This window comes from Rhipicephalus sanguineus, chromosome 11 (genome assembly GCF_013339695.2).
Source record: "Rhipicephalus sanguineus isolate Rsan-2018 chromosome 11, BIME_Rsan_1.4, whole genome shotgun sequence".
NCBI lineage: Eukaryota > Metazoa > Arthropoda > Arachnida > Ixodida > Ixodidae > Rhipicephalus > Rhipicephalus sanguineus.
Genome location: NC_051186.1, coordinates 139,532,646 through 139,548,477, shown reverse-complemented (window position 1 = coordinate 139,548,477; position 15,832 = coordinate 139,532,646). Strand labels below are relative to the sequence as shown.

The window sequence follows — 15,832 nt, the reverse complement described above, 5'->3', positions numbered from 1 at the left end:
AGAGCCAAATGAAGTTTTGTCTTAGTGACCAGAATCGACGCCCGCAGGGAGCGTGAGCTGTGGCTTCACGTGCCACTGCCAAGCGCCCAGGGGCGTAGCCATGTTAGGGCACACCGGGCCCGTGCCCCCCCCCCCCCGAATTTTTTTTTTGACATAGCATACAGAGCAGAAAATGACACTCGACCACATCTGCCTGCTCGTCCCCTACAGATCAAGGAGGTGCCCCCCCCCCCCCCCCGAAAAAATTTCTGCCTACGCCCCTGCAAGCGCCTTCCTTATTCGCTTTTCTTGAGGTCGCGCGCTCTGCGGTTTTGTTTGCCGCCCAAAGGCTCTGCAGGGCCTTGGGACAACGCGAGCGCAAGAGTCCGAAAGTGGCTAGCGTTCTGCGCATGCGTCCTGGCGGCTCGCAAATTTCGTGGGTCCCCGATTCTAAAACTGTCTAGTGTTTCGCCGGACTTGGTTTCGCCGGACTTGGGATGTGCGCCTTCAACTTGTACTTTGACATACAGGGCGTGGTCGAACGTGCTCGCGCGGTTACCTCTTGAGCAGGGGCGTAGCCAGCAATTTTTTTCGGCGGGGGGGGGGGGGGGGGGTTCAACCATACTTTATGCAGGTTTGTGCGTGCGTTTGTATGTGTGCGAATTGAAAAAATTCGGGGAATGGGTGGGGGTTCGACCCCCCCCCCCCCTGGCTACGCCCCTGCTCTTGAGGGGGAGCTTTCTACGTCTTATGCTTTCACAGCAAAGTTTGCGTTGAAGCTATAAACCACACGAAGGTTACATTTCTCGCTGCAGCGGCCGCGTTTGCGAAAGGAGGGATCTGCTAGCTATAAGAGCCAAAGTAGGGGCTAGTTGAAGTAACAGCTTTGACAGTTAGCGCTCTAGCTGCTTCTAGCTGCTTGCCATTCTTCCTGTGACATTCCAATTTCTTGCTATCGCATTCATTGCTTCGCCATTCACGCGAAACTGTGACTTTTTTCCCATGCTGTTGCGCAATTTAGCATCCAAACGCCTGACTTCTCCTGCTTCAACCGGTATGGAACATTCATGATTGAAATTGTTGTCAAAACAAGTGTTTAATTTTCATTTGCACCTTATGGGGCTTTATAACAGGGTCATTTAAAAAATAAATGATGTCGAAATTCATACAGCTGAACTGTATTAGCAGCTGTATTATCTTTTAATCTCTACTCGGTACATTAACCGATGCAGTTTCTGTACATCTAAACCATGAGTGTACTGGGGATCACGAAGTTATGTGACTGTTATCGCAGACACTTCGTCAGCTGATTGACTTGTGCCTTTTTCTACAGAGGTTCACTTTGAGTTGTGAAGGTAACTTGTAATTTTGAATGCACTCTAACTCTTCAGTAATCAAGAGCTCATTGGGCACAACCATTGACTGCTACGATCTATAATATTGCATAACCAACAGTGCTTCTTGACAACTTCAAGGTTTCCTAGGCTATAATTTCTCATACAGTTTGTGCACATAGTCCATGGTATAGGTAGCAACAAATATGAATATAACAATCTAAATCTTAGTTTCTTGCTAATATCAGCATCTTGCGAGCGTGGGTATATGATGGATAGCAGCATATATAAAAACAAATGTATTTTTGTGTGGGATGCAAATTTTTTTTGTAACAAGGTTCAGCTGTCCTGTACAAATGCTATGCACAAATGCTATGTTTCAAAAAAAGAAAGTTGACATATCATTACCACTGTCGTGTGTTGTCGTTCTTCGCGTCACTGCAACTCATCTTGGCTATTCTCACTCTTTGTTTCTTCATAAGCTGGGTTTGAAAAAGTCCCTGGTTCCTGCTTTTCACTGGTGCCAAAATGAGGAAAGCTCTGCAAAGAGAATAGCACTCATTTAAGACATCAGGCCCGTAGCCGGGGGGGGGGGTAGGGGGCTAGCCCTCCCCCCCCACCGAAATTTTGGCGAAGTACGTGTTTTTACCAAAAATAAATGATGAAAATAGGTGTTTTTCTTAAAAAGTCAAGGTTTTCAGCAAGTCCCCCCCCCCCCCCCCGAAAAAAATTCCTGGCTACAGGCTTGTAAGACACTAACACAACACTGAACTACGACCACTGGTTATTCAGGTTACTGACAGCTACTGATGTCAGTACTGCTTAAACGTGTGCAAAAAGTTTGCGCAACCTCGCTACTGTGCAATCGCACTACGGGTGCAACAGTGGCCGTGGTTCAAGGGGCCCCAAGCCTGAGTGGTGACGCTAGCAAACGTTAAATTGATTTAGAGAATACCAGTGGCTGAAACAATGTTTACTTAGCAAGGCTAGATTTGTGGCCTTGTTGGTGCGACATATTCAGTATTTTTAGCGCAGAACATATAGCAGCAGATCGATTCACTAGTTCGGCGCCGCTTTGCAGTGTTGGCGCCACTTTGAGCATGGAATACATGTTGCAACTCATGTTGGACACGACTGTACAGTACGGTCCACTGTTAAAGGTAACACGCGAATGTGCACCTTTCAAATTGTTGGCCTCCTAATTACGAGTACATGTGAAAACATTGGTCGTGCGCTGCACGAGTCTGTCGAGAGAAGTCAGAACTGTCAACTGCCGGTAGTCTTATGCAAATCGATGCCACTGTGATTTCGCAAAATATCGAAATTCAGACATGCCCTGCATGCAAGTGTTCCCTTTAACAGTGGACCTGTCTGTACATTCTGTACTTTTGGTTCGTTGTGGATGAGGGGCCCATACTGGTTCAAGAACGAATTAAATGATTTCCTTTTTAATTTTCTTGCCCAACGCACGGTTTTCCTAATATGTTTGCTCCTCACCAGATAATATTTCGTTGAACTCTTGACTATGCCTAAGACTGCTTCACTATGATGCCATGACTCGATCTAGTGTGGCGTGCACCACATTTGTGAGGTTATTCTCGCTAGGGCAAGAAAGTTCATTATTTTCTTTTGAAGCTTGCCTCTACCGCATCTAAATGTACAGCTGCTCTTTTTTGTCGTAAAGGGGAGCGAGCTAAAGCGGTGTGTTAAGTTAATGACCTCAACCGAATTCGAATAGCGAATGTTCAAGGCGTTTTTTTTTTCTCCCTATAGTGAATGTCACTCAGTCAACCAACCGAATACAATAACCAGAACGAAACAAAAACCTGGTTAAAGGGCCCCTAAACCATCCAGAGGTCGAAATTTAGTTGTGGTGTTGCAGTTGTGCACGAGTCTACAACAAACGCGTGGCCGCGAGATTTTTTCGAAATGGTGCCGTTATAGTGGAGTTAGACGCGTTTGATGATCGAAATGCAGTCCTCGCTTGTTTCGCTCTTTCCTTCGCTACGTTCCGTTCGTTGGCTCGTCTCTCCTCCTGGCCGAGTGTTCCTCCTCACCGTGCGAGGAGAATGAGTAGAGAGCGCGCGTACCTGCAGATAGACAAATAGGTTCTTGCTGCGGCTGACATGACCATATTCTCCTGGTGACTTCACGACCTACGCTGGGGATACCGAAAGGCCCGGAGAGGAGTACGGCGTTGTTGTGGCTTTTTTTTTTTTTTGGCGCGGCCGCTGCGCGTATAGTGCTGTTGATTGTGACGGCATTCTGAACTCGATGGGCGTGTTTGCTTGAAATGTTGAAAAATACCGGAGGTAGTTTAGGGGCCCTTTAAGTTAGAGGGATGAAAGGATTCGCAGCATCACCGTCAGCAGGTGCAGTTTTGCAACAACTAAAACGACACAACGTACGTAACGCAGTAGTCGTCCGTTACCTCAAAGGGTCCTGCCAAGGGGTTCTCGAAGCTGGGCTCGTCTCCGGATGGCACCAGGGCGTCGTGGGGTGTGGTGCCCAGTTCTAGCTCAATGCGTCCGTCGTCGAAACGGGCCATGGGCAGCAAAGGTCGTCCCCTGTAAGGATGCGTTTGTCAAATAAACAGGTGTAACTGCCGTTTATGCCAAGAGGAGGGGGGCGTCTGGCTTGACCCCCCTTCCTACTCAAGACGGAAGTTTCTTTTATTTCGTTTATATTCGAATTTCACTTTGCAAGTTCAGCATTGCGATAGCCATTATATGGACACTCCACGTGCATTTTAGCCGTCACCGTGATGTTCCGAGTATATTTGAGCATGCATGGACGTAGCTAAGTCACAAAGAAAAAAAGCGCTAAAGGACATTTTGTTGGAGGTGTGCAGCGGGGAAGTCGAACCACCGACCCTTCGCTGCGCGACACGGTGCCTCATACAATTCAGCCACGAGAGTATGCATGCTCCGATCTGCAAACGGCGAGCTGTTAATATTTCTCATTCCCTTTCTTACGCTCATTTCTTATGCATGCTCGATATTTACGCGTGGAATACTCCGGGGAAATATATGTTTTAAAATAATGCAGCGGGTGATTGAGGCTGTCTAGGACAAGCGGTCCGCACCGAATGGCGATTATTGAAGAGCCGGGTGGAATCAAAAAGGGAGGCCATAGACGACAGCTTAGTAGGGAAGCAATGGTAATAATTCAAAATGAACGAATAAATATGAATGCACCGCACGGTTTCCTTGTAAAGCTTGCTTCTCTACGTGCTTTGGTGCCGCGAGGAGAAACCTATTTCGGTGTCTTCTGGCGGTTGGTTTTCCATTTATGTATAGTAAACCTGGCGCGAAAAACACGACCACGCAGGGACACGAGGAACACGTAGACCTGCATGGCCCTGTGTGGTCGTGTTTTTCGCTCCAATTTTACTATTCATAGATGAACATCCATCAGCTAGCCCAACAGCTACTAGTGTTTTCCATTTTCCCTTAGGCGCATAGCGATGTAACGAGTGATCTGGAATTGCTTTCAATAATGACGCGAATATCATTGCTAGTCCTGGCTAACATCTGCGCATGAACCGCGAAGCGCTGTTTACAACTAGATTCTTGTTGTGCAGAGCAGCGACGGTGTAGTCGGCACTGCACGGCCCTTTTGCATGCCTGCAACGGTGCATATCTCGTTGCCAGGTTGTGGCTTACGTGGCACGCGTAACACTAATTACGTGCATAAACAGTACACGCAGCATTTTGGGCACCGATAAATCGCTTAGATTCGTCGCGCGCCCTTTGTGTAAATCGCGCACTAAACCAGGTGTAACAGTTAAGAATTAAACAAGAAATCATTTGACCGCGCTGCTTTGCCTTCAAAGCGTAGATCTTTAAAAGATGTTGTTTTGCACCTCACGCCATTACTGTACGCCAGTGGTGTAGCCACGGTGGTGGTTTAGGGGTTCATCTCCTCCCTACGCTCCCGAAATTAGTAAATTTTGCATGTGTATGTATGTATGCATATATACAGTGTATAGACTCACACATACAAATTGCATAAATGGGTCGGACACCCTCTGAAAAATATTTCTGGCAACGTCCCTGCTATACGCCCTTCTTGAGTTTCAAGTTGCCCTGGCTGTGGCTTTTCTCCTTGGTGACGCGTAGTGCGGCTACGTAGCAGTGCAAGCTAGATTGCCGCGAATTCGCACTGGAAAGCGCAACTTGCATATAACTCTTACATATTAAGCATGAAATGCTTTTAGTTCCCGTCGTCGGCGGCCTTCAAGCGACCTTGAGCCATAAGCCAGCGCCGTTATCCGGGCACTTCAAACGAGACATTCGGGGAACTCAACGAGAACGTACTGGCACTAGTACGAGACAGAACGAGACCATATGCATCCGGGAATCTAGCCAAAATTCCAAAACAGCGCGCACTCTGGCACGGACCCTTTCTACAGGACCTCATTGTTTGCGCTATTAGTTCCCAAGCAAGTTAAAAAAAAAAATGCATCCGAGTTCTTAAGGTTTTCTGCGGATAGCACTGAAGCTCTAACGTCTAATACTCTGCCCGTTTTCACAATTTTACACTTGCTGAACTTTTGATGCGTCTAACTGGCGCGTCAAACAGGGTATGACAGGGTCATTGGAATTGCATTCACCTGAATAAGGTCCTCGGATGTCTGAATCCGTAGCGTCGATAGATGACGTAGATGGCGCCAGCGAGCAGGAGCAGTGCGAACAATACTCCCAGCACTATGCCGGCTACGGAGCCTCCTGAAAAACAGAGTAAGAGTGTCTGATTGGGATACACGCCGTGTTGATGCTGCCGTAATACTATGAGTGTGAGAACAATGAAATTGTTGGATCATGTCATAAAAAATAAATTAAAAAAAAAAAACGGGCGCCGAATTTTGCATACTTTCGACATCAAATAGTAAGCTTGCGTAGAAACCGTCTGCTAACTTTTTATAAAAAACTGTCTAGCATCTCTGTATGTACACACTAACACGTGCCTAGTACTAGAGAAGCTCTAGGTTATGTACTGTTGACACGTAAACAAAATTTTAAAGAAAAAAAAGGGGGCGGGGAGGTCATGAACTGGCTTGCCGCATGTATTTCGAATGAACATAGACGACACTTAACCTTGCGATGCTCCGCTTCCGCCAGCCAGCGTGCTGTTCCACTTTTCACTTCCACTCAGGCTGGCGCTAAGCACGCTGTAGCGCTCGGCATCCTTGCCTATAAAAAACAATGCGATCGTCATCACCATGGTGACCATCATTTATTCAGAAAAGAAAATTGTACACAACTGAGTGCAAACATTTGGATCACCAGTGAGGTAATGTGAGGTAATGCCTGGACTTCAGAGGAGGAAGGGAGGAAGGTACTAAGGTGGATGGGTATGAAAAGACGAGGGACGGAGTGCTCCTAAACCACCCAGAGGTAGAGATTTAGTTGTGGCGTTGCAGTTGTGCAGGAGTCTATAGCGAACGCTTAAAGCGTTTGCACGTTTCGCACTTTCCTTCGGTACACTACGTTCATCAGCTCGCCGGTCCACCTCTCCGAGTGCCCTTCCCCTGCGTCCGAAATGAAAGCGCAAGGAGCGGTTCTTGTTTCTTGTTAGGTTCTTCTTCGCCCACTGACAGCGTCTTTTGCTCGCGACGTCACACAATCGGACATGTGACGTCACGACGGCCGTTGCGGATAGCGGAAACGCACGGAGAGGAGCACGCGAGCATCTGTTGGTGGTTTAGCGGCCCTTTAAACAACACACTTCTTCGCACTTCAAAGAAGAAACACACGGTCCTTTACGCATTTGCTTTAGACGACTCGTAGGCGAAAGCCATCTTTTTATTGTCCGTCGATTGTACTGATCATCCTCCAACCCTACCCGTCCACCTCTCGAAAGCTTTCTTCACCCAACGTAGTTCTGCACTGTCTCCGGGATCGGAGGCATTGGAAACCTTCTGCGCCTCCTGTGGTTTTGCAGTGCCTCCGGAATCGGCCCACCTTTGCAACGATGTCATTGAATGACGCCATGATAGCGTCAAAATGTGGACATGTGACGATCACATGATTTTTTGCATCATTCGTTTGACGCCGACGGTGCCGTCGGTCACTTTTCGTGTTTGATGAGCCATTTAAGGTTTTCACCTTAAAGGGGCCCTGAAGCATTTTTCCAAGTATTCCATGGCTTCATTAACGGCGTTTATTGCTTCACGAATCGACTGCCGCAAATATTTTTAGAATCCGTCAAGTACGAGCTGAATTACAGGGATTTGTAACAAGCTGTAAACTCTTTCTCTCTTTTCTCGTCTCGACGAGCGTGCTGGAAGCTAAGCAGGGAGGAATGGCACGGATAAAAAAATTACACCATCTCCCGCTAAAGGGAACCATGTGTGGATGCGAAGCAGCGGGGAGATGGTTAGCTTGAGATGGTGTAATTTTATTGAGAGGACGAATGAGAATGTATAAGAGAAGAGAGACAACGCTGCTCGACGTTGACGTTTAGATTCGGCTTCGCGTTGCCACGCCGTCTCGAGATCCGCCGCTCGACGTTGTCGTTTTGATTCGGCTTCCCGAGCCCAGAGTTCAGGGTCCACTTGCCGCAGTTCACGTTTCCTTTCGGCTTCGCGAGCCCGAAGTTCGGGATCGCCACGTCACCGCTCCCGTTTCGCGGCAGCGGCCCGAGCGCTCATCCAGGGTTGCCACTGACTTTCGAGTAAATGTCGCCAAACGACGAGCAGAAAGTCGCCAAAAGTCGCCATTTTTTTACAAATTTCGCCAAAAAAGTCGCCATTCTAGATATGTGCGGCATATCCTTGTAATAAGAACTTTCACTGATGTATAGCCCCGTAGAATACAATGCCATTCAAAGCCCTTAAAGTATATTGACATTTCTCAATGCCAGGCGCATCGCCCCTTCACCATGGGAGTGCATGCTGCACCTGGTTCTCCGACTATCCGCAAGATGTGCGTGGAGGCGCAAGTATGAAATGATAAAACGCTCATGATATCCTTCGATCCCTGTCCGCTCGTTTCAAAGCTAAAATTGTGGTAAACCTTAGGCGAAAGCCGCGAAGGCGTTGTTCGTAGACAGCTTTACATCCCCTCATATGAAAAAAAGGATGAACAGGTTTATTGAAAGTAGTAAGACAGAATTCTTACAGGTATCGTTCATTAGTGAGTCTTATGCCTTTCAGTGTGAACTAATATGATACCGGACGCCACTGTCCCTTTCATATATAATCACTTATATCTACCCGTGTCAATCCAGTGCGTTATAATTGAACAGGTAGATATTGTAAAATGTTATATAGCAATTGTTTTCATTGCACACGCTCACCGAGAACAGTAGAAAATGCCTGAACAAATATTTTTGTATTGCACGAACTCCCGCGTATCCGCCCATCTTCGCTATACGAGCACGATTAGGGGATACTGCAGCGGTGAATAGGTCGCCAAGCTATTCAGAACAGTTGGAGCTTTGGCGGAACAAATGGCCGGAACAACGACCAACCCGTCATCTAGCCCCTTCAGAAGCGAAACTTTAGCGAAGCTCTCAAGCATCTAGATGAATCTAGATGAATTGAGTTAGAATCATCTGGATGAATTGAGGAGATACACACGAGTTACAGGACGGACATACAGAACGGCGCTCAATGTGCACCTCAAAACCCAGAAAAATACAGAGAATAGTGCCGCTCATTTGTTGGGAAGGCACTGAGCTTAGGATGCATAACTCAGTGGAGACCTAAGCTGAAAATCGCCAAAAATTCGCCATGTCGCCATTCATAATTTTAGGTCGCCACGGGCCTCTCAAATTCGCCAATTTGGCGAAAAGTAGCCACCATTGGCAACCCTGCGCTCATCGTAGCGCTGCACAGGAGAGAGAATGATGCGCGCTCGCTCCGTCGTTTTCATACCGCGGAACTACCGTGGCGCCCCCAGCCAACACCACCTAGGTGGTGTTGCCCCAGCGGAATATGCAGCTGTCGCACCACCTGTCGTGCGCGCCGCTCCGTAGAGCAGAGGATTCCTATAGGAGAGGGGGGGGGGCGTAGTAGGGGAGAGAGAGAGGGGGAGGGGACGCGCGCGCCGCTCCGTAGAGGATTTCTAGAGAAGGGAGAGGGGGAGCGTGAGAGAGGGGGAGGGGACGCGCATGCGCAGTGGGGGGTGCCGCAGCACGTGCGAGTGTGGGACAGAGCCCCTACCATAAGCTGCTTCGCATCTAAAAGGTTACGTCACGCGCGCGTCATAACCTTGACCCCTTTTTTTCTTCGAAAGCGCAGCTTACTTTAAGTGGAATCGCTAGCAAGCGCGGGGGCACACCCCGCCATCCCACGGCGATCGCGGTAACTATGCATCTCACGATGCTCAAATAAGCCAGTGGCCGTGGACTTTTGGTTTATGGCGCGATCACTTGGGTTTATGGCATCATTTGTCGAGAGAAGAGCGAACGATTGCTAGCTGACTGAGAATTAATTGTAAATTTAAAGGAGCTTGCAGCGCTATAACGTTTGGCTCGCACGTTCACAGGGGCCTCGACTACTGATCGGCAGCGTTCTCTGGCCATGCTCCAAAAGTGTTGCAGGGCCCCTTTAATAAATACTGGGCAATATTTCTCATAGACGAATAGCACTCGCCTGTGATCGTCTCGTAAATGTCAGTGGCGAGTTTGTGAGCTTTTCCTGGCTCTATGGGCATCCCATTGTTGGTGCTGCCGAGATCGACGGTGATGACCTGTATGAGTCCGGTGTAGGTCCTGTGCACGTAGGCTTGCACGTGTCCTCCGTACTGCGGCTGGAAAGAGTGCGTGCGAATGAAATCACAATTCGCCTAGCTGGCACGAGCTGCAGTCTCTCTACAAGTGACAGCGGAGATACTTGCGTAAGCAAAATAAATGACGCTAAAGCAGACGAAAGCGAGAGAGGAAGAAAGTGTGGTCAGCTCCACTTCGGGAACCCTGTCGAAACAGCGAATGTGATGCCCCCTTCGTCAGGCTCACCCTCACGCGTATTTGTGCGCTTCTCATTGGTTCACCCTTTCCACCGAGCTTCTTCTTGGCGCCCGTCTTGGCGCGGCGCAGCCCTTCCTCTCCTACCGAGTCTCACTCTCACCACGCCGCAAGATCCTGTGACCAGCACTACGCCAACGGACGGAGAAGCCTCGACTAAGAACGGCTTCCCCGTTAAACAAAAAAAAAAAACACCTTATGAACAAAGATTAACTTAACACACCACTTCATCTTGCTCGCCCTTACGACAAAACAGATCAGCTGTGCTTTTACATGCACAAACGGCATGCTTCAACAAAGAGTAATGAACGTGATTGCCCTATACAACAATAGCCTCAGAAACGTGGTGCGTACCCAATCAAAGCGAGCCATGACACTGTAGTGAAGCAGCTTTCGTCATAGTCAAGAGTTCAATGAAATATTATCTGGTGAGGAGCAAATACTGTAGAAAAAAAATCCAGCCAGCTCCACTTCTGTCGAAACAGCGAAGCTTATGCCCGTCCTTCATCAGGCTATATCGTACTTCTATGTTTTTCAAGTCTTCCCTTCGTTGGCGCTTAGTTTCGGCATCTCCTTCGCGAACATCGCGGTTGGCTCGGCGACGTCCCGCGTCAGCTCTGGCTGACGCTCACGTCGGGTGCATGCTTCTTCCTCGGGAGCAGTCTTGGTCATTATGAAAGCGCAAACCCACAAAGAACCAACGCCCTCCTTTACACTCCACCGAGACACTCACTCACCTACTTTTCACAAAACGGCTGGATTCATCCGCTGAGCCTCACTCTCGCCCCTCCTGACGCGCCTCCATTGGTTCACCCCGCAAAGCCTCGATTAAGAACAGCTTCGCTGCTAAGAAGAGCGACATTTTTATTCCAACTTTATTTTGAGGCACTATAAAACTAGCACTTTGTACCAACTTTATTTCAAAGCTCCAGCAGAAGACTAAAGGGTCCGCCGCTGCGGATCAGCGGTTACGGCGCTCGGATGCTGACCCGAAGGTCGCGGGTTCGATCCCGGCTGCGGCGGTCGCATTTCGGTGGAGGCGAAATGGTAGAGGCCCGTGTTCTGCGACGGCCGAAATTCCCGGAGCCCTCCAATACGGCGTACCTCATAATCATACGGTGGCTTTGGCACGTAAATCACAGATATTATTAGAAGAATAAAGGAAGCAAAATGGCGTCCTTTACTGTAGACAGCTGAACCGCGAAGGCCCGGTTCTTTTTAACAGGCATGCGCCCGAAGATCTCTTGCCGTGGCGCACAATATATCGTGTGCTAGCGACTGTGTAGATTGATATCTCTATGCGCTGGGTGTCCTAGCTTCTAAAAAAAAGAGCATTCGTTTTCTAAAGCACTCGCACGCCCATAGGCGTGCGCACAGGGGGGGCAGGGGGGGCGCCCCCCCTAATCATCTAAGAGGGGGGGGCGCAAAATCTGACCCGTACATTGACCCTTATAGTCACCTAAGAGGGGGGGGGGGCGCAAAATCTTCCCATACATTGACTTAGTAGGGTTGGGGGGGCGCTGCGATAAACCTTTGCCCCCCCCCCCCTAATGGGGAACCCTGCGCACGCCTATGCGCACGCCTGTGATAACATACAAAGATTACATTTGCGAAAGCAAACAGCTCTTTGGACAGGACGTAGTGAGGACGACCGACAAGATCGTCCTGTACAGAGGGCTCCGTGTTATTCCCCATCGTCTAACCAGCCCAGCAAAGCACACTGCTGATTAAACTTACCTTGACGATGCCATTGAAGAGGAGCTGCACAACATCGTCGAAGACAAAGTTTGGTCCCGGATGTATTAGCAACGCAGAAGCTGCACATGCGCAGTTAGACATTTATACATACACGAATGGGCACAACTGCAGAAAAAAAATCGCAAGTAATTTAATCGATTCTTTCACTATTTGATTATAAATGTGTATCAAAATTTACGTAAGGTTTGCTGCCTCGAAGACAAGACCATTTGTCGAAACCGTTGGATTCAGGGAAGTTCCCAGTTCAAGAATATTCACCTCTTGCAGCCTCCGTCTTCCTCCGGGCTTCTGTCTTGTTTCGATTTCGATAAATACGAGCAATGCTACTCTTGCAGTCGGCGCATTGCCGCTTTATTTTGTGCACATTTTGTGCACATTCGCATGTAATGCTTATCCTAGGGTACGCGTGGACAAGGTTACGAGGATGACACCTATAGGCCAACAGAGAGTTCTACGTGCAGTATATTTTAGGTAAAGGTGGCAAGCCTATACTTGATTATATAGTTTAGCAATCTCTAGCAATAACCACGTACCGCAGATGGGACAGCAGTTTCCTATCATGACGATGGAGTCCTGGCAGGGCAAATTCTCGGCGCATAGGGGCGCGTGCTGCAGGCAGATTCGTTCCAGGGGCTGCGAGGGAACAGGGACTGTTCATGACCCATAGAACGCTATCAGGCAGGGGAAAAATGATAAACAGAAACTGTGATAACGTGCTAACACTCCTTATCTTTTATATATGATACATGCGAACGTTGCAATTCATATTTGAAGCGCGGGCTTCGACGTTAGACATCAATAAAATTTGGTAGACAATTGAATCGCTGCGCTGAGGTTCAATGAATTAACAAGGCTGATGTTATATAACAGTGGTCAGTCACATATTAGTCAGTATGCGTACCACAAGTTAGCCAACAATAGCCATACTTAAGCAACACTACAGCCGACGGGAGAGACGGAGAGTCTATCTGTACCTCAACGGTTCGAGCCGTGTCACGTGAACTGCGCGGGAACGTCACTTGGCAAATTAGCGTCGCGTAAGCATCGCTATTTTGCCAGTGTCAGCGGAATCGAACCCTGTCACGGGGGGGGGGGGGGGGGGGTAGGGGTGGAGGGGGCAGTAAACTACGCTGTGCCAGTTCGCAATTATTACTAATATTTTTCCAGCATCAATGCTGCCAGAGCCAGGGTCGAGAGCGACGTGCCGCTCTGCCAATGACGTCATATGTCACGTTTCCGCTTAGGTCACGTGACTACGAGTGGTTGATCAAGGTGCAAATATATTCTCTGACAGCTGCTGACAGCCGACTTGGGTAAATACTTATCTAACACAATTCAACATTAATAGGCGACTCGTCATTTACCCAACGCCCTGCAGCCAACATAAGCCTGCGTGCTCAGTTACGACAAAAAAAAAAAAATGTAGGCTCTGCCCACAGAACCACGACGCGCCTGCCATTCACCTGTGGAAGACAGTATAGCACTTGCTGGTTTCCGTCCGATCCCTAAGTACTCTTCCGCGGCTAATGTAAATACTACGCTCGTTAAGAGCTAAATGTTCGTCGTTACCACCTAAACCACTGCGTTTGGCTGAGCAGCGATGTCAGAAACCCTGACGAGATAGGACGTTCAAGTTTACGGCCTAAAACCAGCGACCCAAACGTGTGTCTGTATGAGGAAGTCAACTGTCTGAAACAGTAGCACGTGCATACCAGTGCATACTGTCAAACACGAAGATTCGACGTGGGGTCCTGCACCACTATTAGCGGGACAGCTTACTGCCGTCCCGTAGTGAGGTCCGTAGCGTAACCTAAATCGTTAACAATTTGTTCTAAACAACCTTGGCATCAGATAAGCGCCTACGTAATCCTCACGTTCATTCACTAATCCAGAAAGTTTATTTTTCGCATGCATATAATCCTTAAATCGCGTAATTCCACAGACACATTATTCGTTCGCTATATCACTCGTACATTCATAGTAATCTGTCTTACTGTGTATCATCTTGGACTAACACTTATTGCTGTCACCTGGATTCCCCAACGCCTTAGAAACCAAGCTGTACGACTAATGACCTTCAATTATGTTTTAACGCCCTCTAAACCGATATACCAAAATAAAATATTCTGCCACTAACAAAACTACTAAAGGGGTATACTTCGCGCCGAGATAGCCTGAGGGATCGATTCCCGTGAACATGTGTATATCATCTGCAAAATATCAACAGCGAATATAGCTTGGAAGGTGTTTTACTGAATGTTGAAGTTTGCGTGAGCGATCAACACCCTCGCGCTATGACACCCTCAAAGGTGACCCTCGGTGACCTCCCTACTTCCCTCACGTCACCACGCTGCAACAAGTTATAATGACGTCATAGCCGTTTTGTTTTTGTTTTTTTTTTTTTTTTTTGCCGCGTTCGCTCCATCAGCTTACTTCTCGGCGGCTGCTCGCGATCCGCGCGGAAGTGCGTCACAGTTCTGTGTGCTGACGTGTCGAGTGCTGCACCCGCTAGGTGGTGATAGCTGCACCCGGAGGCCTGTCGTTTTTGAAATCGAAACTAGCACTGGTCGGTAATGAGGAGCCTCTGATTAGTTATCTGCCGCGCGCTGCAGCAAGCGATGTGCCGTGTTATGACTAACACGCCCCCAGCAACCCATTGCAGCAAAAAAACACGAGGCCAAAATTTATCTTTAAGCTTAAGCAACGTGGCACCTCCATCCCGGCTTACTCAAGTGAACTGCTTATAAATACTAACATTACCAGGTTATCTGCAAACAATAATCTACTTCTTCCCCGCGTTCAGATAAATTACGGAAAACTGCCCACTTTTCAGGCATATTATTTCAGAATTCAATACCATACGAAATTAAATCATCGTCATCGGTTCATATCCCAAAACCTTCGCAAGAAATACTGTCTCGACCAGTTATGTGAGGAATTACAAACTAACTTACTAATCTGCCATTCTTTTTTTATTTTAATAAGATTTGCTCGTTCCTTTTTTTATTATTGTGCATACTTGATTAGTTATCATTACCTCTGACTACTCGACGTCATTGTTTCTAGATGAATTTATATTGCCTTTGTTTCGTAGCGGCAATTTGTACATTGTTTTGTAATCATTGTTTTGTGTATTACTTTTGTCTGATTTTATTGTTTCACTTTGTTTCGATGAATTCATGATGCCTGCATCATGAAGATTTTCACTAGCATTTTTTTCTTTAGCTTAACTAACAATTGTATAATTATAGATTTATATACTATGCCATTTTTTGCTTTCATTTTTTATTAACTTCTTGCTTTTATTCGTCATTATTGCGTTCTCCCTAGCTTTTCTGTAAAATTTTTATAAATGCATTCTTTTTTCTCATGCTGCACTCGACACTTAACATGCATGTGTTTTAGTATTAGGAGGTCCCCCCGTCAGTTCTCGCAACTATGGGACCTCCGAATGTAATACATATCGCTAACGATGTTACGTTGTATGCAAAGAAACTGAATAAAATTGACTGACTTGTCTCGAGAAGTGCTTGACGTCGCAAAAATGAACAAGCGCTTTTGTATGAAGCATTTATGCATATTCTTTCTGGGAGGGACAGCGACGGCAGTGGGCGGAGCTGACGTTGTTTCTTAGGTTGTAACCGTGTATACAATGCGGTAATTACGGTAAATGCGGTTATGCGGTAATTAAATGAATTCGGTCAGAAATGTTTAGCGTAGCCCGTTACACACAATGAATGGAGGAGGCCCGCGTAGATATTCATCATCTTCATAAACAGAGAAGTAGA

The 15,832-nt window shown here is 47.5% G+C and overlaps 1 protein-coding gene across 1 annotated transcript in view; it reads right to left on the bottom strand.

Annotated features, from left to right (window-relative positions):
- Window positions 1–1,233: 1,233 nt before the first annotated feature.
- LOC119375457 (uncharacterized) overlaps window positions 1,234–15,832 on the bottom strand; it is a 21,104-nt gene continuing 6,505 nt past the window's right edge. Inside the window, exons 2-8 of the mRNA XM_037645632.2 lie at window positions 12,578–12,677; window positions 12,024–12,103; window positions 9,916–10,072; window positions 6,413–6,508; window positions 5,929–6,043; window positions 3,745–3,880; window positions 1,234–1,853 (exon numbers count right to left, since the gene is read on the bottom strand). Coding sequence (XP_037501560.1) covers window positions 1,749–1,853; window positions 3,745–3,880; window positions 5,929–6,043; window positions 6,413–6,508; window positions 9,916–10,072; window positions 12,024–12,103; window positions 12,578–12,677 — 789 coding nt within the window. The 3' untranslated portion in view covers window positions 1,234–1,748. The remainder of the gene's footprint in view (window positions 1,854–3,744; window positions 3,881–5,928; window positions 6,044–6,412; window positions 6,509–9,915; window positions 10,073–12,023; window positions 12,104–12,577; window positions 12,678–15,832) is intronic.